Raw genomic sequence first — 23,729 nt, 5'->3', positions numbered from 1 at the left:
TATATGTAGTATAGTTGCCCCAGTATAGGTAGCTAGCATAGTTGCCCCCAGTATATGTAGTATAGTTGCCCCAGTATAGGTAGCTAGCATAGTTACCTCCAGTATTGGTAGTATAGTTGACCCAGTATAGGTAGCTAGCATAGTTACCTCCAGTATATGTAGTATAGTTGCCCCAGTATAGGTAGCTAGCATAGATGCCCCCAGTATAGGTAGTTTACTTGCCTCGTTGCCTCAGTGTAGGCAGCTAGTAGTGCTGCTCAAATCCGGAACTGGGAGACATCCGGATAGTTGCTATCTGGTTATCTCCCAGTAAACCTGTGTGGGGTGGGCGGGGTCAATCTTACCTGTCTGACGTCTTCTTCGTCCATCCCTCGGTGCCTCCCACGATGCGCTCGACATGCGTCACGTGATGACAAACACTTCCTCCTTAAACCTGGAAGGAGGAAGTGTTTGTAATCACGTGACCACCGCTTGGACCGCATCGTGGGAGGCGCCAAGGGACGGACCGAAGAAGACGTCAGACAGGTAAGATTGACCCTCCCGCCCAGCCCGCACAGGTAACTGGGAGATATACGGACAGAATAATCTGGATGTCTCCCGGTTCGCAGCTCTTGTAGCTAGTTTAGTAGCTCCCAGTATAGGTAGTATAGATGCCCCAGTATAGGTAGCTAGTATAGTTGCACCAGTATAGGTAGTATAGCTGCCCCAGTATAGGTAGTGTAGCTGCCCCAGAATAGGTCGTATAGCTTCCCCAGTATAGGTAGTATAGCTGCCCCAGTATAGGTAGCTAGTATAGCTGCCCCAGCATAGGTAGTATAGCTGCCCCAGCATAGGTAGAATAGCTGCCCCAGCATAGGAAGTATAGCTGCCCCAGCATAGGAAGTATAGCTGCCCCAATATAGGTAGTATAGATGCCCCAGTATAGGTAGTATAGATGCCCCAGTATAGGTAGCTAGTATAGCTGCCCCAGTATAGGTAGTATAGCTGCCCCAGCATAGGTAGTATAGATGCCCCAGTATAGGTAGTATAGATGCCCCAGTATAGGTAGTATAGATGCCCCAGTATAGGTAGCTAGTATAGCTGCCCCAGTATAGGTAGTATAGCTGCCCCAGCATAGGTAGTATAGATGCCCCAGTATAGGTAGTAATGTTGCCCCAGTATAGGTAGTATAGCTGTCCCAGCATAGGTAGTATAGCTGCCCCAGCATAGGTAGTATAGCTGCCCCAGTATGGATAGTATAGATGCCCCAGTATAGGTAGATAGTATACTGTAGCTGCCCTAGCATAGGTAGTATAGATGCCCCAGTATGGGTAGTATAGTTGCCCCCCCCCCCCCCCCCTCCGGTATAGGTAGCTAGTATAGCTGTCTTCAGGTGGTGGCCAGCTTGTTTCCCCCTCCCTTTCCACAGCCGCCGCTCGTGTATCCTAAGCTGGAGGCCGCTTCCTCTATCCTTGTACCTGCCAGCTCCTCTCCTCCTTCACAGGCATCTTCTCTTCCTGCTTCTCCCCACCTCCTCTCCGGCTGTAGTTAGATAGCTACAAAAAAATTGCCGCTGATGTCCGCATTTGTGGACATCGGTGGCCATTTTCTTGTAGCCAGCCTCTAATTACAGCGCAGGAAAGGCTGGGAGAAGCGTGGAGAGACAGAGCGGGCGGCAAGCGGCGACACTTACCCGATGCTGTGTCGCGGCACATGGGTTGGGAATCAGTGTCTTAAGGTCTTTTTTCCACGGACAGTTGATAGGCAGTGAAATGCCTCTCATACTCTCACAACTGCTTGCTGCTGCCTGGTAAATGCTCACTTCTGCCTACTAACTGCTCGCTGCTGCTTGGCAACTGCTTACTGAGCACACAGTTCAACTGCCCATGTAAATTGCCCTAAAATTGGTTGCTGAGGAAAGGTCTACACTGTGAGAAGAAGTTATTGACCGAGTGGAAGCCGTTTCCCATATTTTCTTCCCATTCTTTTGTTGCTTGCCCACCCTTAGGCTGTACATCCCCATTCTTGCCTAAAAGGTGGCCATATGTAAAATTTGGTAGCTGAGTTTGTACGAATTTTTCTAAGCTTGATTAGGGCCAATTGACTGCAAGACCAAACTTGTAAAGGTTGCTCGCACATCCCTAGTGACCTCCCGGGGTAACGCACACAGGGGCGGCCTTAAGTTTCACAGTGCCCTGAGCAAAACCTGATTTTGGTGCCCCCCCATCCTCCTTACACACACCCACACACGCCCATATGCAATTCACCTTTTCTCCTGAGATATCTCCTAGGACAGTGGTTCCCAACCTTTTCGAAGATAGCCAAGCATAGGTGCCCTCAGTATAGGATCTCATGTGTAGGTGCCCCCAATATAGGTAGCTAGTATAGTTGCCCCCGTATAGGTAGCATAGTTGCCCTCAGTATAGAAAGTATAGTTGCCCCCAATGTAGGTAGTCAATTTGCCCCGTATAGGTAGTATAGTTGCCCCGAGTCCCCCCGTTCTGTGGCAGCAGCAGCAGCGGGTCGTGAATGACCCACCTGACTTCTGCGTTCCAGTGCTGACATCACTCTTCTTTCCCTGCCTCTGCTCCATCTGTAGTTAGAGTGGCGCTAGAAGAAAATGTCAGCCGATGTCCGCATTTGTGGACATCAGCGAGCATTTTCTTGTAGCTCTGCTTTAATTACAGATGGAGCGGAGGTGGGGAGAGACAGCTGGGCGGCGAGGGGCGGACACTGTCCTGTGCACATGCGCCCTTGAGAGGTGGCGCCCTGAGCGACTGCTCCGGTCGCTCAGGTGCAAGGCCGGCCGTGAACGCACACATTGCTAAGGTAGCGCATGTTACGATAGGAACATGTGCTGTACCCCGGTAATGCTTTGGGCCAAATGAGTAGCTGTTGCTGCTCTCTTGGCGTTAGTACCAGTAAAATTACCATATGCTGCCGGCGTGCAGCAAATTTACTGGGCTTTCAAGCATCAAGCCCAAGAAAAGAGAAATTATGTCAAACTTAAATATATAGTGGGCCAGAATTTAAAACTAGGACCAAGTCACGGGCCATCCTCAATATCGTATGTCATTAATGTCTTTATATTGTTTCCTGGTGTCATGTGGCTTCCTTCCATCTCCTATACAGTTCTCAGATGTCTAATGTCCTCCTAGCACACCAATACTGTTCCCTGGTGTCTAGTTGTTCCCTTTCTCCTCTACACAGTTCCTTGTTGTCTAGTGTACCCCTGCATCCCCTACACAGTTCCCTGGTGTTTAGAGCCCCCCCAGTTCCTTGGTGTCTTGTTGTCATCGTTCCCCTATACATTTCCCTGGTGTCTAGTGCCCCCCTCTAGTTCCCTGGTGTCTTCTAGTCATCCCTCCCCTATATAGTTATCTGTTGACTAGTGCCCCCCTAATGGTTCCCTGGTGTCTAGTGCCCCCCAATACAGTTCCCTGGTATCTTGAGGTCCTCCCTCCCTATACAGTTCCCTGTTGTCTAGTGGCCCCCTTCCTCCCCTATACAGTTTCCTGGTGTCTAGTGGCAGTCACATTAGCATATGTGACAGCATACAGGTGCCCGGGCGGAGCTCCGCCCACCTAATGTCTGTCCCTTTCTTGACACTTCCTATTGGCTTGTGTCCCGCCGCCCCTCCCTCTCTCTTCATAATTTCAGTACTTAGCCATATAGGCACCCGGGCCAAAAATATTACAAACTAGGGAAACCACTAGCGACCCAAATCATGTATATGATAGACAGATAAGGAGAGAGAAATCATGAGATAAGTAGATATTGCCCCATATTCAATTAACACTTCTCCTAAGTTTTCTCCCAAAAGATATTTTCACACCTTTTCAATGAAATTCCTGATACTCATGCGCTGTGCTGTCGGCCCACCTCCCTCCTCCATAGCAACAGAACATGTCACTAGTCTGCAGGCTAGGGACATGTCTGTACAGAGTCAACTCCAAGGGACTGAGTCCCGACTCCTGCCAGGCGACAGTCCTTGCACCTGTGTACAAAGCTTACCATATCCATGTGCCCGAAAGCAATGTAGGACTCTCTCCGTTCTTAAAGGATACCCGAGGTGACATGATGAGATAGACATGTGTATGTACAGTGCCTAGCACACAAATAACTGTGCTGTGTTCCTTATTTTCTTTCTATGCCTGAAAGAGTTAAATATCAGGCATGTAAATGGCTGACTCAGTCCTGACTCCGACAGGAAGTGACTACAGTGTGATCCTCACTGATAAGGAATTCCAACTATAGAACACTTTCCTAGCAGAAAATGGCCTCTGAAGCAGGAAAGAGAAAAAAAAAGGTTCAATAGTTCCTAGATTTTAGCTCTGGCATACTTCATTGAATGTGTCATTGAGCAAAAACAATAAAACAGTTAAAACTTAAAAAGTAGATTTAAACATAAAATAAAACTGGAATATCTTAAAAAGTCATTGTTAGGAGAAGGAAGATAGATACAATTGTTTATTACATTAGTTTATTTTCTACTCAGGTGTCCTTGAAGCCTGGTACACACATCCAATTTTGATTGGCCAGTTTTACCACTTCCATGTACTATAAGAGCTTACTTACAAAATGTGTTCATAGACGTCAAAATCTGTTGGCACTTATGCTACATGGATGGTGGTAAAATTGGTCATTGATTGGCCAATCAAAATTGCATGTGTGTATGCAACCTAATACAATCGGCTAGGAACAATGTGGAATTACTGCACATACAGCAAAGTCAGCAAGCTGAAACACCATTATCTGTTAGGCTTTGCGATGGATGTAGCTGAACTGAAAGCGCTGTGGTTTTTACAATAACAAATGGAACGTCCCCTTGAAATCAATGAATTGCAAAATCTCTCCATCTGAAGCGTTTAATCTGACTTGTGTAACCCAGTGTAAGCTCTAATCTCCGTGTCCTGGTTTTCAGCTTCTGCTGGTTTCATTTCATTCACACTTAGAAGGTGATTTCAGGGCAGACAGCTGTGACTGCACTGTATCTGGGATCATGTCGGTGCAATTCCAGTCTGTACCACCAGGTGATGCCACAGGCCTCCGCAGGAAAGGCACCCCAATGACCCAATAAAATGCTGCCTCTGGCTGCAGTCTGATATGTTGCCAAAATTTCAGCTCAGTGATGAGCTCATTGCTGCTTGTAGAAGGATTACAGATTCATACTGTGAGATCCGGGAATTGCAGTCAGTGTGTTATGTAAGATGTAGCGGTGCAGAGGAGCTAGCCTATCGCTCACCTCTATCCACCCCTCTGCATCCTCTATCCACCCCTCTGCATCCTCTATCCACCCCTCTGCATCCTCTATATACCCCTCTGCATCCTCTATCCACCCCTCTGCATCCTCTATCCACCCCTCTGCATCCTCTATATACCCCTCTGCATCCTCTATATACCCCTCTGCATCCTCTATCCACCCCTCTGCATCCTCTATCCACCCCTCTGCATCCTCTATGTATCCCTCTGCATCCTCTATCACCCCTCTGCATCCTCTATATACCCCTCTGCATCCTCTATCCACCCCTCTGCATCCTCTATCCACCCCTCTGCATCCTCTATCCACCCCTCTGCATCCTCTATCCACCCCTCTGCATCCTCTATATACCCCTCTGCATCCTCTATATACCCCTCTGCATCCTCTATATACCCCTCTGCGTCCTCTATCCACCCCTCTGCATCCTCTATCCACCCTCTGCATCCTCTATCCACCCCTCTGCATCCTCTATATACCCCTCTGCATCCTCTATCCACCCCTCTGCATCCTCTATATACCCCTCTGCATCCTCTATCCACCCCTCTGCATCCTCTATATACCCCTCTGCATCCTCTATCCACCCCTCTGCATCCTCTATCCACCCCTCTGCATCCTCTATCCACCCCTCTGCATCCTCTATATACCCCTCTGCATCCTCTATATACCCCTCCGCATCCTCTATCCACCCCTCCGCATCCTCTATCCACCCCTCTGCATCCTCTATCCACCCCTCTGCATCCTCTATCCACCCCTCTGCATCCTCTATCCACCCTCTGCATCCTCTATATACCCCTCTGCATCCTCTATTTACCCCTCTGCATCCTCTATCCACCCCTCCGCATCCTCTATATACCCCTCTGCAATCTCTATCCACCCCTCTGCATCCTCTATCCACCCCTCTGCATCCTCTATCCACCCCTCTGCATCCTCTATCCACCCCTCTGCAATCTCTATATACCCCTCTGCATCCTCTATCCACCCCTCTGCATACTCTATCCACCCCTCTGCATCCTCTATATACCCCTCTGCATCCTCTATATACCCCTCTGCATCCTCTATCCACCCCTCTGCATCCTATATATATACCCCTCTGCATCCTCTATCCACCCCTCTGCAATCTCTATCCACCCCTCTGCATCCTCTATCCACCCCTCTGCATCCTCTATATACCCCTCTGCATCCTCTATATACCCCTCTGCATCCTCTATATACCCCTCTGCAATCTCTATCCACCCCTCTGTATTCTCTATCCACCCATCTACATCCTCTATCCACCCCTCTGCAATCTCTATCCACCCATCTGCATCCTCTATCCACCCCTCTGCATCCTCTATATACCCCTCTGCATCCTCTATATACCCCTCTGCATCCTCTATATACCCCTCTGCATCCTCTATCCACCCCTCTGCATCCTCTATCCACCCCTCTGCATCCTCTATATACCCCTCTGCATCCTCTATCCACCCCTCTGCACCCTCTATCCACCCATCTACATCCTCTATCCACCCCTCTGCATCCTCTATATACCCCTCTGCATCCTCTATCCACCCCTCTGCATCCTCTATCCACCCCTCCGCATCCTCTATCCACCCCAATCTATTTAGGGGTGTGGTCCTGGTCAAGACAATCTCCTGAACTCCAAACCAAATGTCAGAAGGGAAAGAAAGGCGAGTTAAGCAATTTTGAGCGTGGCATGGTTGTTGGTGCCAGACGGGCCGGTCTGAGTATTTCACAATCTGCTCAGTTACTGGGATTTTCACGCACAACCATTTCTAGGGTTTACAAAGAATGCTGTGAAAAGGTGAAAACATTCAGTATACAGCAGTCCTGTGGGAGAAAATGCCTTGTTGATGCTAGAGGTCAGAGGAGAATGGGCCAACTGATTCAAGCTGAAAGAAAAGCAACGTTGACTGAAATAACCACTTGTTACAACCGAGGTATGCAGCAAAGCATTTGTGAAGCCACAACATGCACAACCTTGAGGCGGATGGGCTACAACTGCAGAAGACCCCACCGGGTACCACATATCTCCACTACAAATAGGAAAAAGAGGCTACAATTTGCACAAGCTCACCAAAATTGGACAGTTGAAGACTGGAAAAAAGTTGCCTGGTCTGATAAGTCTCGATAGAGTCAGAATTTGGCGTAAACAGAATGAGAACATGGATCCATCATGCCTTGTTACCACTGTGCAGGCTGGTGGTGGTGGTGTGATGGTGTGGGGGATGTTTTCTTGGCACACTTTAGGCCCCTTAGTGCCAATTGGGCATCGTTTAAATGCCGGTGGCTACCTGAGCATTGTTTCTGCCCATGTCCATCCGTTCATGACCACCATGTACCCATCCTCTGATGGCTACTTCCAGCAGGATAATGCACCATGTCACAAAGCTCGAATCATTTCAAATTGGTTTCTTGAACCTGACAATGAGTTCACTGTACTAAAATGGCCCCCACAGTCACCAGATCTCAACCCAATAGAGCATCTTTGGGATGTGAAAGAACGGGAGCTTCATGCCCTGGATGTGCATCCCACAAATATTCAGCAACTGCAATATGCTATCCTATCAATATGGGGCAACATTTCTAAAGAGAGATTTCAGCACCTTATTGAATCAATGCCACATAGAATTAAGGCAGTTCTGAGGGCAAAAGGGGGTCAAACACTGTATTAGTATGGTGTTCCTAATAATCCTTTAGGTGAGTGTATACTCCTCTGCCACCACTTTTCACCTCTCTGCCTCTTTGTATTCACCCACCACTTTTCACCTCTCTGCCTCTTCGTATTCACCCTCCTGCAGTGGTGTAGCTAAGGCGCTATGGGCCCCGGCATAGGCAAACGCGCGCGGGGGGGGGGGGGGGGGGGGAATTACAGCTGCCCAGAATCCCCCCTCAGACCAGGGCCGGTGCAGTGTCTGGTGACAGGCACGAGTTGATACACCAGAATATCTGCAGATATCCTGCAGCTCACAGCACTGCCCCCTTTCTTTCTTTGCTACAGTTGACTTTGGGTGGAGCAGCAGTGTGTGTACAGAGCATGGAGCAGCTCTGAGGAACATGATAGCGCACAGACAGGTATGAGCACAGCCCTGTGCCCTGCTGTATAAATGCTTCACTTTCCCCTTCATTACCAATGTCGGCTGTCCTCATTATGATCTGTATCCAAACTGCTCCTGATCAATCCCATTGTCGACGGGAGCAGATTGCACATTTAGGAAATAATTGTCAGATCCTGTCAGTCGGACAGGAAATAGCATTATGTGTACCCAGCATGATGTCCTACCACATTATTATACTGTATTGTGCGTGGCTGAGGGAGACCTTTCAGGAATCCCCCCCCCCCCTTATAAATCCTGGGTTTGCCCCTGCCCAGTGCAGGTTTTACATTGGGCCCCCCAAGTACTCTATACTTAATTGATACAGCGCACCAAAACCTGCCAAGGACAACCACAGTGTCAGAGGTGCAAGAAGGGGATGGGGAACAGGTTGTTAATTATCACTGCTACTCAAAGCATCTATAGAAGTGATCATTACCAGCACAAGTAGTATAAGATTGAACAGAGGCGCCAAAAGTATAAAAACAGAAATTAAAATATTAAAACATTGCTTAGGAGGCAGTGGTGGACTTACCTCCCTTAAGCAGACACAAGAAGCTGTGTGTTTCAACAAAAAAGTCAATTTATTGGTACACTCCAGGGTATTGCTTACAACGCGTTTCGCAGGTCTGTACCCGCTTCATCAGGCAGTATAGGTAGCAGCACACAACACAATGTCAAAACCACACCTGGCGCCAGGTACACTATATTGGGCTCTCGGTTCTCTCGTTTTTATATTACCAGCACAAGGGCCAATAGAGCGCTAATACTGCAGTTGAGGGAGGGCCCCTCTGGCCCAAGGGCCACAGTGCGGTTGCAACCGCTGCATCCCCTATTGCTACGCCCCTGCCCTTCTGCTAACTCTATTCACCCTTCTGCCACTTATATCCACCCCTCTGCCAACTGTATTCACCCTTCTGCCAAATCTATCTACCCCTCTGCATCCTCTATTCACCCTCTGCCTCCTCTATCTATATCATGATTGGGTGTTACATATGTAAAAATAAAATACAGTATAATCTTGCTATAGTAAACTCTGATATAGTAAGCATTTGGGTATAGTAAAATAATGTCCAGGTCCTGGCCAAGCACCATTTTAAGTATATGGGAGTAACAACCAGGTATAGTAAACACTGATATAATAGAACTTCTGTTATCAGAAAAGGACTAAGATGAATGAGGCCCTAGGCAAGATAACAGTTTTTGCCCACTGCTGATGGGCCATCTAGCTTTATTAGCTAGATTTTGTGGGGGTGGCATCCGCCAGGCTCCTATACTCTCTCTGGGCCCTAATCAGCTGCCTAGGTTTGCCTTGTGGATGATCCGGCCCTGCCTCTTATAGTAAACATGTTACTTAGCCCCTGCCAAATTCTGAATCCATTTATAATGGAAAGTGGACGTGCCCATGCGTCATACGTCAGTCAGAGACCCATGAGCCGTGGTCGGTGGGTGGGCTGGCTGCCGCTTGTAGCCTGCTCGCTATCTGCTCACTACTCTGGGCCTGCGTGGATTACCCCAAAAACACCAGCCGGTGAGACCTATCCTTCCTGTGTAAGCTGCTGCCGGATTACTGAGGAAATTGCCTGTCATCTGTGACTTGCTTGTGCATGGCTGCAATGCTACGGCATCATCCAGGCTGCACAGAGATATGTACAGACGAAGTACTGTACCTGCATTAACTAGTGAGACCTATGCTTCCTGTGTAAGCTGCTGCCTGATTACTAAGGAAATTGCCGGTCATCTGTGACTTGCTTGTGCATGGCTGCAATGCTACGGCATCATCCAGGATGCACAGACATATTTACAGACTAAGTACTGTACCTGCATTAACTGGTGAGACCTATGCTTCCTGTGTAAGCTGCTGCCTGATTACTGAGGGAATTGCCTGTCATCTGTGACTTGCTTGTGCATGGCTGCAACGCTACAGCATCATCCAGGCAGCACAGAGATATGGACAGAGGAGCACACTATCAGTACTGTACCTGCATTAACAGGTTAGACCTATGCTTCCTGTGCAAGCTGTTGCATGATTATTGTATGCAAATCCTTGTATATTGAGCACTGCACATTTTGTCTGTGCTTGCTTGCTGAAGCGTTGAAAAGAAAAAATTACTCAGAATTATTGACTCAATTAAGATACAATACTATAGTATACTTTATGAGCTTGAGTTTGACTATTTCTGATATATTAAATATCCAATATAGTAAACTACTTTTCCCAATCCCTTGGAGTTTACTTTAACTACCTAAAGGCCGCGTCATGCCAATGGGCGTGACCGCGGCGGCAGCCCCAGGACCGCCTAACGCCAATTGGCGTCAAGTCCTGGGGCCGGCTACTGCAGGAGGGTGCGCACGCTGCTGCCGCTTGGAGACTGTTAGACTTCTTTTATCACTGTACAGCGCTGTGATCTGCAGCAGCGCTGTACTGGGGACAGCCGTGTGAAACGGCTGTCCCCCTGGGAGACAGGAGAGGGAAGGAGAGGGATCAAAAAAAAAAAAACGGAAATTCATTTCAAAATAAATAGTAAAAATATCTGCCACACAATAAACAAACATCTGGGGGGCGTTTAGACCCCCACCAACAGAAAGCTCTGTTGGTGGGGAGAAAAGGGGGGGGGGATCACTTGTGTGCTGAGTTGTGCGGCCCTGCAGCTTAGCCTTAAAGCTGCAGTGGCCTATTTCTAGGAAAATGGCCTGATCTTTAGGGGGGTTAGCACTGCGGTCCTCAAGTGGTTAAAGAGACACTGAAGCGAAAAAAAACGTATGATATTATGAATTGGTTGTGTAGTACGGATAATTACTAGAAGATTAGTAGCAGAGAAAATATTCTCATATTTTTATTTTCAGTTATATAATGTATTTTAAACATTGCATCATTCACCAATATTTGCAGTTTACACACTACTCAGCATTCTTAATGATTTTACAGAGCAGGCCAGTGAACTATAGACCTGTCCTCTGCTGAAGAAAAAATAAATACAGTGACTGACAGTTGAGATAACAAGCTTCAGAAGACAGAGCTCTCTGCGATTTTAAAAATCGTAAAGCTCAATGTCTTTTTTGCATAGATAACAACTGGAGTTTATTAACTCTTCCTGTACTGGAAACAATATTAGATGTATGTCTCTGCTCCTAAAGTTTTATTTCTTAACTGTACTACACATACAAATCATTATACTATAATTTTTTTTTTTGCTTCAGTGTCTCTTTCTTCTGTATTATGAAAAAGAGTAAATAGTGATCCCATCACCAGAACTGTTGTGATTCTGCATAACTGAGTTATCCTAGAACTATTTGCAGTGGTGAAGCTAAGAAGCTATGGGCCCCAGTGTGAGTTTTACAAGGACTACCCCAGAATCAGAGAGGTGTAAGTAAGGGAAGAGAACAGCCCAGGACAGCCACTGTGTCACAGAGGTGTAAGCAGGGGAAAGGACAGCTGCAGTGTCAGAGAGGTGTAAGCAGGGGAGGGGAACAGTCCAGGACAGCCGCAGTATCAGAGAGGTGTAAGCAGGGGAGGGGAAGAGCCAAGGACAGCCGCAGTATCAGAGAGGTGTAAGCAGTGGAGGGGAATAGTCTAGGATAGCCACAGTGTCAGAGAAATGTAAGCAGGGGAGGGGAAAAGCTAAGGACAGTCGCTGTATCAGAGATGTAAGCAGGGTAGGGGATGAGCCAAGAACAACCACTGTGTCAGAGAGATATAAGCAGGGGAGGGAAACAACTAAGGACAGCTGCAGTGTCAGTGAGGTGTATGCAAAGGAGGGGAACAGCCACAGTGTCAGAGAGATGTAAACAGGAGAGGGGAAGAGCCAAGTCAGAGAGGTGTAAGCAGGGGAGGGGAACAACTAAGGACAGTCGCAATGCCAGATAGATGTATGCAGGACAGGGAAAGAGCCAAGAACAGCCGCAGTGTCAGAGAGATATACGCAGGACAGAAGAAAAGCCAAGGACTGCCACAGTGCCAGAGAGATGTAAGCAGGAGAGTGGAACAGCCGCAATGCCAGATAGATGTACGCAGAACAGGGGAAGAGCCAAGGACAGCCGCAGTGTCAGAGAGATGTACGCAGGACAGGGGAAGAGCCAAGGACAGCCGCAGTGTCAGAGAGATGTTAGCAGGACAGGGGAAGAGCCAAGGACAGCCGCAATGCCAGATAGATGTACGCAGAACAGGGGAAGAGCCAAGGACAGCCGCAGTGTCAGAGAGATGTAAGCAGGGGAGGGGAAGAGCCAAGGACAGCCACAGTGTCAGAGAGATGTAAGCAGGGGAGGGGAAGAGCCAAGGACAGCCGCAGTGTCAGAGAGATGTACGCAGGACAGGGGAAGAGCCAAGGACAGCCGCAGTGTCAGAGAGATGTACGCAGGACAGGGCAAGAGCCAAGGACAGTCGCAGTGTCAGAGAGAAGTACGCAGGACAGGGCAAGAGCCAAGGACAGCCGCAGTGTCAGAGAGATGTACGCAGAACAGGGGAAGAGCCAAGGACAGTCGCAGTGTCAGAGAGATGTACGCAGGACAGGGGAAGAGCCAAGGACAGCCGCAGTGTCAGAGAGATGTACGCAGGACAGGGGAAGAGCCAAGGACAGCCGCAGTGTCAGAGAGATGTTAGCAGGACAGGGGAAGAGCCAAGGACAGCCGCAATGCCAGATAGATGTACGCAGAACAGGGGAAGAGCCAAGGACAGCCGCAGTGTCAGAGAGATGTAAGCAGGGGAGGGGAAGAGCCAAGGACAGCCACAGTGTCAGAGAGATGTAAGCAGGGGAGGGGAAGAGCCAAGGACAGCCGCAGTGTCAGAGAGATGTACGCAGGACAGGGGAAGAGCCAAGGACAGCCGCAGTGTCAGAGAGATGTACGCAGGACAGGGCAAGAGCCAAGGACAGTCGCAGTGTCAGAGAGAAGTACGCAGGACAGGGCAAGAGCCAAGGACAGCCGCAGTGTCAGAGAGATGTACGCAGAACAGGGGAAGAGCCAAGGACAGTCGCAGTGTCAGAGAGATGTACGCAGGACAGGGGAAGAGCCAAGGACAGCCGCAGTGTCAGAGAGATGTACGCAGAACAGGGGAAGAGCCAAGGACAGCCGCAGTGTCAGAGAGATGTACGCAGGACAGGGGAAGAGCCAAGGACAGCCGCAGTGTCAGAGAGATGTACGCAGAACAGGGCAAGAGCCAAGGACAGCCGCAGTGTCAGAGAGATGTACGCAGGACAGGGGAAGAGCCAAGGACAGCCGCAGTGTCAGAGAGATGTACGCAGAACAGGGCAAGAGCCAAGGACAGCCGCAGTGTCAGAGAGATGTACGCAGGACAGGGGAAGAGCCAAGGACAGCCGCAGTGTCAGAGAGATGTACGCAGGACAGGGGAAGAGCCAAGGACAGCCGCAGTGTCAGAGAGATGTACGCAGGACAGGGGAAGAGCCAAGGACAGCCGCAGTGTCAGAGAGATGTACGCAGGACAGGGGAAGAGCCAAGGACAGCTGCAGTGTCAGAGAGATGTACGCAGGACAGGGGAAGAGCCAAGGACAGCCGCAGTGTCAGAGAGATGTACGCAGGACAGGGGAAGAGCCAAGGACAGCCGCAGTGTCAGAGAGATGTACGCAGGACAGGAGAAAAGCCAAGGACAGCCGCAGTGTCAGAGAGATGTACGCAGAACAGGGCAAGAGCCAAGGACAGCCACAGTGTCAGAGAGATGTAAGCAGGGGAGGGGAAGAGCCAAGGACAGCCGCAGTGTCAGAGAGATGTACGCAGGACAGGGGAAGAGCCAAGGACAGCCGCAGTGTCAGAGAGATGTACGCAGGACAGGGCAAGAGCCAAGGACAGTCGCAGTGTCAGAGAGATGTACGCAGGACAGGGCAAGAGCCAAGGACAGCCGCAGTGTCAGAGAGATGTACGCAGAACAGGGGAAGAGCCAAGGACAGCCGCAGTGTCAGAGAGATGTACGCAGGACAGGGGAAGAGCCAAGGACAGCCGCAGTGTCAGAGAGATGTACGCAGAACAGGGCAAGAGCCAAGGACAGCCGCAGTGTCAGAGAGATGTACGCAGGACAGGGGAAGAGCCAAGGACAGCCGCAGTGTCAGAGAGATGTACGCAGAACAGGGCAAGAGCCAAGGACAGCCGCAGTGTCAGAGAGATGTACGCAGGACAGGGGAAGAGCCAAGGACAGCCGCAGTGTCAGAGAGATGTACGCAGGACAGGGGAAGAGCCAAGGAAAGCCGCAGTGTCAGAGAGATGTACGCAGGACAGGGGAAGAGCCAAGGACAGCCGCAGTGTCAGAGAGATGTACGCAGGACAGAGGAAGAGCCAAGGACAACTGCAGTGTCAGAGAGATGTACGCAGGACAGGGGAAGAGCCAAGGACAGCCGCAGTGTCAGAGAGATGTACGCAGGACAGGGGAAGAGCCAAGAACAGCCGCAGTGTCAGAGAGATGTATGCAGGACAGGAGAAAAGCCAAGGACAGCCGCAGTGTCAGAGAGATGTACGCAGAACAGGGCAAGAGCCAAGGACAGCTGCAGTGTCAGAGAGATGTACGCAGGACAGGGGAAGAGCCAAGGACAGCCGCAGTGTCAGAGAGATGTACGCAGGACAGGGGAAGAGCCAAGGACAGCCGCAGTGTCAGAGAGATGTAAGCAGGAGAGGGGAAGAGCCAAGGACAGCCGCAGTGTCAGAGAGGTGTAAGCATGGGAGGGGAAGAGCCAAGGACAGCCGCAGTGTCAGAGAGGTGTAAGCAGGGGAGGGGAAGAGCCAAGGACAGCCACAGTGTCAGAGAGGTGTAAGCAGGGGAGGGGAAGAGCCAAGGACAGCCGCAGTGTCAGAGAGATGTACGCAGGACAGGGGAAGAGCCAAGGACAGCCGCAGTGTCAGAGAGATGTACGCAGGACAGGGGAAGAGCCAAGGACAGCCGCAGTGTCAGAGAGATGTACGCAGGACAGGGGAAGAGCCAAGGACAGCCGCAGTGTCAGAGAGATGTACGCAGGACAGGGGAAGAGCCAAGGACAGCCGCAGTGTCAGAGAGATGTACGCAGGACAGGGGAAGAGCCAAGGACAGCCGCAGTGTCAGAGAGATGTACGCAGGAGAGAGGAAGAGCCAAGGACAGCCGCAATGTCAGAGAGGTGTAAGCAGGGGAGGGGAAGAGCCAAGGACAGCCACAGTGTCAGAGAGGTGTAAGCAGGGGAGGGGAAGAGCCAAGGACAGCTGCAGTGTCATCAGGGTGTAAGCAGGGGAGTGGGAGAGCCAAGGACAGCCGCAGTGTCAGAGAGGTGTAAGCAGGGGAGGGGAAGAGCCAAGGACAGCCACAGTGTCAGAGAGGTGTAAGCAGGAGAGGGGAAGAGCCAAGGACAGCCACAATGTCAGAGAGGTGTAAGCAGGGGAGGGGAAGAGCCAAGGACAGCCGCAGTGTCAGAGAGGTGTAAGCAGGAAAGGGGAAGAGCCAAGGACAGCCGCAGTGTCAGAGAGGTGTAAGCAGGAAAGGGGAAGAGCCAAGGACAGCCACAATGTCAGAGAGGTGTAAGCAGGACAGGGGAAGAGCCAAGGACAGTCGCAGTGTCAGAGAGATGTACGCAGGACAGGGGAAGAGCCAAGGACAGCTGCAGTGTCAGAGAGATGTACGCAGGACAGGGGAAGAGCCAAGGACAGCTGCAGTGTCAGAGAGATGTACGCAGGACAGGGGAAGAGCCAAGGACAGCCGCAGTGTCAGAGAGATGTACGCAGAACAGGGCAAGAGCCAAGGACAGCCGCAGTGTCAGAGAGATGTACGCAGGACAGGGGAAGAGCCAAGGACAGCCGCAGTGTCAGAGAGATGTACGCAGGACAGGGGAAGAGCCAAGGACAGCCGCAGTGTCAGAGAGATGTACGCAGGACAGGGGAAGAGCCAAGGACAGCCGCAGTGTCAGAGAGATGTACGCAGAACAGGGGAAGAGCCAAGGACAGCCGCAGTGTCAGAGAGATGTACGCAGGACAGGGGAAGAGCCAAGGACAGCCGCAGTGTCAGAGAGATGTACGAAGGACAGGGGAAGAGCCAAGAACAGCCACAGTGTCAGAGAGATGTAAGCAGGAGAGGGGAAGAGCCAAGGACAGCCGCAGTGTCAGAGAGGTGTAAGCAGGGGAGGGGAAGAGCCAAGGACAGCTGCAGTGTCAGAGAGGTGTAAGCAGGGGAGGGGAAGAGCCAAGGACAGCCACAGTGTCAGAGAGGTGTAAGCAGGGGAGGGGAAGAGCCAAGGACAGCTGCAGTGTCATCAGGGTGTAAGCAGGGGAGTGGGAGAGCCAAGGACAGCCGCAGTGTCAGAGAGGTGTAAGCAGGGGAGGGGAAGAGCCAAGGACAGCCACAGTGTCAGAGAGGTGTAAGCAGGGGAGGGGAAGAGCCAAGGACAGCCACAGTGTCAGAGAGGTGTAAGCAGGGGAGGGGAAGAGCCAAGGACAGCCGCAATGTCAGAGAGGTGTAAGCAGGGGAGGAGTACATGTCAGGACTGCCACAGTGTCAGAGAGGTGTAAGCAGAAGATGGGAACAACCAAGCACAGCTGCAGTGTAAGCATAGTTTAAGCAGAAGAGGGGAACAACCAAGGACAGCTGCAGTGTCAGCATGGTATAAGCAGGGGAGGGGAACAGTCGAGGACAGCCGCAGTGTCAGAGAGGTGTAAGCAGGGGAGGGGAACAGTTGTTGCTAATACAGGGGTCAAAAGAGGGCCCTTCTGATGTATGGGCCCCTGTGTGATCACAGGCTACGCTCCCTATGCTACACCATACACCACTGACTGTTATCCTTCTCCAGCCTAGTCTCTGACACGCCCTTGAAGACACACACACACTCTATTAATGTCACCCTTAACAGTCATTACTCGATTGTTAGAGTGACATCATGGGGCATGATAACTGTACAAACCCGCTGTTCAGCTATAGCCACCAGAGTGTACTGTGAACAGAAAGGTGAGGAGGGATGACAGTGGCTCAGAACTGAGAAGTGTTTGGCACACAGTTAAGTACGAGCACAATGTGGGGATCCCAAACAACATTGTATACATGCTAGATTCTGGGCCAAGGCACCATCAAACTACATGAGGATCCATTCTAACAGCCCATTTACCCACTTTTACCAAACCCCAAGACACCACGTCTCCATCGCTGACTCATCACTGTCCTCTGTCATCTTGTATCTCTCTACATCGCTGACTCATCACTGTCCTCTGTCATCTTGTATCTCTCTACATCGCTGACTCATCACTGTCCTCTGTCATCTTGTATCTCTCTACATCGCTGACTCATCACTGTCCTCTGTCATCTTGTATCTCTCTACATCGCTGACTCATCACTGTCCTCTGTCATCTTGTATCTCTCTACATCGCTGACTCATCACTGTCCTCTGTCATCTTGTATCTCTCTACACCAGATTCCATCCTTTTGACCCACCTGCCCTCTGTTACCAAACTATAGACAATCCAGGCGCGTCACTGACTATTGCATATACCGTTCCTTCTGTCTTCATGCGACCCAGCTAAAACATTCTCCACCCTACTATGCAACCTACCCAATGCCACCAACCAGGAGGACACTAAGGCCCCTTACTGATATCCACTGCCCTTTGTATTCACATTATGCAGCTACAGCGTCATCCAGCCAAGAAACCAAAAGAGATCCATATTTCCAATTATCGCTCTCTCGGAACATTGGTTTCTTCCAGTAGGTACACCACAGGTTACAGCAATAGTCCTACTCTGCATGCAAAATATTTAGTTATGTATTCAAAAATACTGAGAAGAAAAACATCTGTCCTGATAATCTATTGTTTTGGACCACCGGCCGGGTCAATCTGAGCTTCAGCTTCACTGCAGATGTCACTCCATCCATTCCCTTGGACAGTGTCCTCACTACAATACCAGCTAACTGTGGGTAGAAGTCTGCTCTAATCCCAGAGTCCCCCTGTTGCAGCTGCATCTATTCAGTTATTTTCACTGGTCTCACTCTATTGCTAATCACAGGAGTGACACTGATTAGCATCTGAACAGTGAGCTATTCAACCCAGCTACCTGTCCTGACACCTGAGCAGGGACTGCAGCCATAAACATTATGCTGGGGATACACGGTACGTTTCTGTTCCGTGTATCTAGCAGCTGATGCTGGGAGCTGATAATATTCATCAGGTCCGATGACCCCGCTCGATCCCCACCCGCTCGATCCCCGCCGGCGGACAATGGCGGGGAATCGAGCGGCTGATAATGAAGCGCCGGTGGGGACGAGCGGGAATCGATCCAGGCGGCCGCAGGGACACGGCGGGAGTCGATCCGGCGGCTAATCGAGCCGCCGGATCGCTCCGTGTATGCCCCCAGCATTACACTGAACAGCATTTGAACAACGGAGTGCTGGTGTTTATTCAGCCTAGCCATCAATCCTGTTATTGATCCAGGGATTGCAGCTATAAACATACCAGCACACAGTGGATGAACTTGTACACACTAGGATTGAGGACTCCCTGAGTGATTTGGATACAATTAAAGAGACAGCATCCCTCAACAATACTATCCATTGAATGATAAATACTTTTGATGCTCTCATTTTTAATTTTTACTTATTATATCTTTTCCTCTTTATATATATATATATACATACTGTGTTTCCCCGAAAATAAGACACGGTCTTATATTAAGTTTTGCTCCAAAGGATGTGCTAGGGCTTATTTTCAAAGAATGACTTATTTTTGAGGAAAACACTGATAGTTTTCCTATACAAAATGTATATACTTCATGCCATGCTGAAACACAAGCAGCATGCACAGAGCTGTGGTTTGCAGATAGTGGCTTTCACTTACAAGAAATTGATTCTGATGATCATGTGGGTATGAGTCTATCTCTTGCAGGCAGAGAACTCTGTCAGGCTCCCCAGAGCTATGATAGGATAAACTGTGTCCTGGGAAGAGGTGAAGTGCTGCTGATGCTTATCAGGACAGATCAGGAGGGATGGCTCCAACAAAGACACAAATTGCCTGACGCATATACAGGACTGTAGAACTCACATTATACTGTTGCTCTCCTGTATCCAGGCTTTGTATTGAGCGTGACTTGCTGGGGTCATGCGGGCTGCTCCTAGGGCTTACATTCGGGGGATGTCTTATATTTCAAGCGTACTAGGAATTCCTGCTAGGGCTTTTTCTCAGGGGATGTCTTACTTTAGGGAAAAACAGTATATATATATATATATATATATATATATATATATACATACATACTATATATATATATATATATATACATACTATATATATATATATATACATACTATATATATATATATTTATATATGTATATATATACATATACATACTATATATATATATACATACATTCACACATATACTTTTTTTTTTTTGCAGACACCTATGTTTTCACTGCAGTGAGTGTAATTGTACAGTGTGGATGTGAGTGTGACCTAACCTATTTTAGTTCCTGGACGTAGAAACTACATCCAGGAACCATGCGCGCCCCCGTGGCCGATCGCGCGTGTGCTCGCGCGCTCCCGGCCGCAGTTCGTTAGCCAGGCAATCAGTGAATCGGGCTATGGTATCACTGATTCCTCTCCCCCCGCTGACAAAGCGACAGCTTCTCTCGGAAGCTTCGCTTTTTCTGGCTGTAGCGTCCCCCATGCGTCTCTCTAAGCGTAAACTCATGGCCGCCATCTTGTGGCCAAAAAGTAAAACTACAACTAAAAGTAAAAAAAATAAAACTCAAACACACATTTACATTATAAATCTATTGTTTACATCCCACCCTCCCAAAACTACCCAAATAAAATGTTTAATATAAAAAAAAACAAAAAAACATTACAATAATAAAAAAAACATAACATGTAGATATTTACCTAAGGGTCTAAACTTTTTAAATATCAATGTAAAGATGAAATATTTTTACATTTTTTATTTTAAACTTGTAAATAGTGATAGATGCAAAACGGAAAAAATGCACCTTTATTTCCAAATAAAATATTGTCGCCATACATTGTGATAGGGACATCATTTTAACGGTGTAATAACCGGGACATATGGGCAAATACAATACGTGAGTTTTAATTATGGAGGCATGTATTATTTTAAAACTATAATGGCTGAAAACTGAGAAATAATTAATTTTTTCTGTTTTTTTCTTATTCTTCCTGTTAAAATGCATTTACAGTAAAGTGGCTCTTAGCAAAATGTACCACCCAAAGAAAGCCTAATTGGTGGCGGAAAAAACAAGATATAGATCAGTTCATTGTGATAAGTAGTGATAAAGTTATAGGCTAATGAATGGGAGGTGAACATTGCTCAAGTGAAAACGACGGAACGCGAATGGGTTAAAATCACCTTTCAGGATCCTATTTGTATGCATATCATTTGTATTTACAAGAATTGTCACCTGCAGTAATATAGACCATTTTTAACTTGTGCAGCCTTGTGTAGAATATATCTGTTGATTGATCATTGAAAAAAAAGTTTTGTATGCATATCAATTGTATGCATATCATTTGCATTTACAGCAATTATCAACTGCAGTAAGATAGACCGTTTTTTGTGCAGCCTTGTGTAGGACATAAGCGTTGATTGATCATCTATTCTTTTATCTCCACAGCTCACCATGACCAACTTTTCATTTCTACTGACAGATGGCAACAATACAAACTTCAGTCTTCACCCAGCACCCGATTTAAAGCCCAATGAAACCACCATCATTCACATTGAGGTCCCCAAAGGTGTCTTCCTGTTCTTCTGTATCCTCAGCTTGTTGGAGAACATTTTGGTTATCGTGGCAATTGCCAAAAACCACAACCTGCACTCTCCGATGTATTACTTCATCTGCTGCCTGGCTGCTTCTGACATGCTGGTCAGCATCAGCAATCTAATAGAGACAGTCATCCTAATTCTGCTAAACCATGCTGTCATAGAAGTCTATGAGCCCATAGTTAGGATGATGGACAATGTCGTGGACACTATGATTCTCTGCTCACTAGTGACGTCACTTTCTTTTCTTGGAGCCATTGCAGTGGACCGTTACGTCACCATCTTCTATGCTCTAAGATATCACAATATAATTACCCAAAGAAGAGTGGTCAATTCCATTGCTGGAATCTGGTTGGCCAGCACCGCCTGCAGCATCACGTTCATTGTGTTTTCCAACAGTCAAGTGGTCATTATGTGCCTTATCAGTTTCTTCATCTTCATGGTGCTCTTAATGTTGGGCCTCTACATCCACATGTTTGTTTTGGCGAGGCGTCACTCCCAAATCATTTCATCCCAGCAGAAAGGAACGAGGAGAAGACTTTCTCCACATCAAGTTGCCGCTAAGCTTAGGGGAGCCATCACCCTAACAATGCTTCTTGGCACCTTCTTCCTCTGCTGGGGACCATTCTTCCTCCATCTTACCTTGATTGTGTCCTGTCCGAAACACCCTTTCTGCCTTAGCTACTTCAAATATTTCAACATAAACTATGTCCTCATCATATTCAATTCAATTATTGACCCGATTATCTATGCCTTTCGGAGTCAAGAGTTGAGGAAAACCTTGAAGGACATTGTGTTTTGCTCTCAATGACGGTGTCTGGGGGATGGGGGGAAAAGAAGCTTGGAGGACATCTGAGCTTCTTGTAAATTCTCTCCTTCCCCCACAATAACAATAATGGATGCCAAATAATGTGCTACACAATTGGAGCTCATAATTTGCACTTATAAGACTGACGAACAACACACTTTACCTCTGCTGGCAGTCAGCACAACACTGATATCATTAGGTTTTATGGATCAGAAGACTTCCAAATAACTGTAATGTGATGGTGACTTTGCGTCAGGATAGATGATTTTTATTATGGACTTTCTTGTATATTAGGACCACTAATGAGGTCCAACGTGTCCTTGCTATTAGCATCACCAAAAATAATCCAGAAAAACAGGAATTCTGGGTCTCACTACCACGATTGCAAGCCTTCTATCGTCTCTGAGGATAGAATTGGTCTTCTAGCTCTTATTTAGATTGAGACTACGTTCTATGGGGGCAGTATGGGAAAAACGAACAAAAGAATCCCATTGGCTGATTTTGGGGAAAGAAGAATTTTATGTTTAGTTACTTGCAGGACCGTCACCCATAGGACTGAGTAATAAATGAGATTTCTGGTGCAGTCTGCAGAAAAATCAGAAAGGTGGGCAATCAGGTCCAGTACAAAATCATTATGACCCGTTTGATCAGGAAAGCTGCGCTCACGGTAAAACTCCATAGCCTACAGAACTTTTTGATTGGGTAAATAGAGACTCAACATCTCAAAGGGGTGTAATTACAGGGGAGCAACTGCAGGGGGCCCGGTTGTGTGGGGAGGTCCTAACTACTAACCTTCCCTGCCTCTGATACTCCATATCAGGTGTTTTTGTAACTCCACATGTTATGGGTGTGACACATGTTACGGGTGTCAAGATCATGATGGCCACACTGTTTTTATGACACTTGTGAGATGGTCCCCCAGGGGGAGGCAAGGAAAAAGGGCACTATGGCGAAACATTGTAAAATTTAAAATATGTAGAAATATATACAAATAAGAAGTACGTTTTTTTCCCAGAGTAAAATGAGCCATAAATTACTTTTCTCATATGTTGCAATCAATTACAGTAAGTGGTAGAAATCTGACAGAATCCCCCATGAGGAGATGGGCTAGTCCAAAACCTGTCAGTTCTGTCAGATTTCTACTACCTACTGTAAGTGAAAGCAACATGGGAGAAAAGTAATTTATGGCTCATTTTACTCTGGAAAAAAACATACTTCTTATTTGTATATGTTTGCACATATTTTAAATGTTACAATTTTTCGCCATAGTGCGCCTTTATGGGAGCCCAATCAAGGTTTTGCAGGCCCCCCCCCCCCCCCCCCCGATTTGTAGTTATGCCTCTATGGTGGAAGATATATCAGAGCAGAACAGTTCTGATTGATGGATAATGTCACAAGGTAATGATGATGAGCAGACATGATGAGACCTTCCTGTGCAACTAACAGAAATACGTGGGCAGCATCCCTGACCGACCACCCGTGAAGATCCCCAGAACCACCTTTTTTCCTGAGCAACACATGATTTTCCCAACACCTTCTCCGGGGGAAGTGAGACTGTCAACCAACCAATCAGTCAGTCAGTGAGTCAGTTAATTTACGTCTGTTACACTGTATTTCATCTGTAGGTTAGAAAATGCAAACTGACACCTGACTTCTAGGTTACGCTTCCAGTTCTCCACCTTTTGTAACCCCCATAGGTCTGTTCAAGGGGAATGAGTGATATAAGCTACTATGTTTTCTTGCGGATTGTAATAAAATAGTACCACACATGATGATGAACAAATTTTTACAAGTTATGTATTTATTGTGTTGTTTTTTTTTGCTGTTTGTCAGAATATTAACAGAATTGAGAATTAGCAGTTGTGAATGG

At 48.0% G+C, this 23,729-nt stretch overlaps 1 protein-coding gene across 4 annotated transcripts in view; it reads left to right on the top strand.

Annotated features, from left to right (window-relative positions):
* MC1R (melanocortin 1 receptor) overlaps positions 1–22,860 on the top strand; it is a 39,412-nt gene extending 16,552 nt beyond the window's left edge. For 3 of the 4 annotated variants that reach the window (XM_068260920.1, XM_068260919.1, XM_068260918.1), the window contains one exon: positions 20,903–22,860. In XM_068260920.1, coding sequence (XP_068117021.1) covers positions 20,909–21,862 — 954 coding nt within the window. In that variant the 5' untranslated portion in view covers positions 20,903–20,908 and the 3' untranslated portion in view covers positions 21,863–22,860. Of the gene's footprint in view, positions 1–7,896; positions 7,937–20,902 lie in introns of those variants that run through there. The other variant, XM_068260921.1, reaches the window with a different exon arrangement.
* Positions 22,861–23,729: the final 869 nt, after the last annotated feature.

Source organism: Hyperolius riggenbachi, chromosome 11 (genome assembly GCF_040937935.1).
Source record: "Hyperolius riggenbachi isolate aHypRig1 chromosome 11, aHypRig1.pri, whole genome shotgun sequence".
NCBI lineage: Eukaryota > Metazoa > Chordata > Amphibia > Anura > Hyperoliidae > Hyperolius > Hyperolius riggenbachi.
The sequence above is the reverse complement of the archived record's forward strand: the minus strand, read 5'-3'. Positions and strand labels throughout refer to the sequence as shown.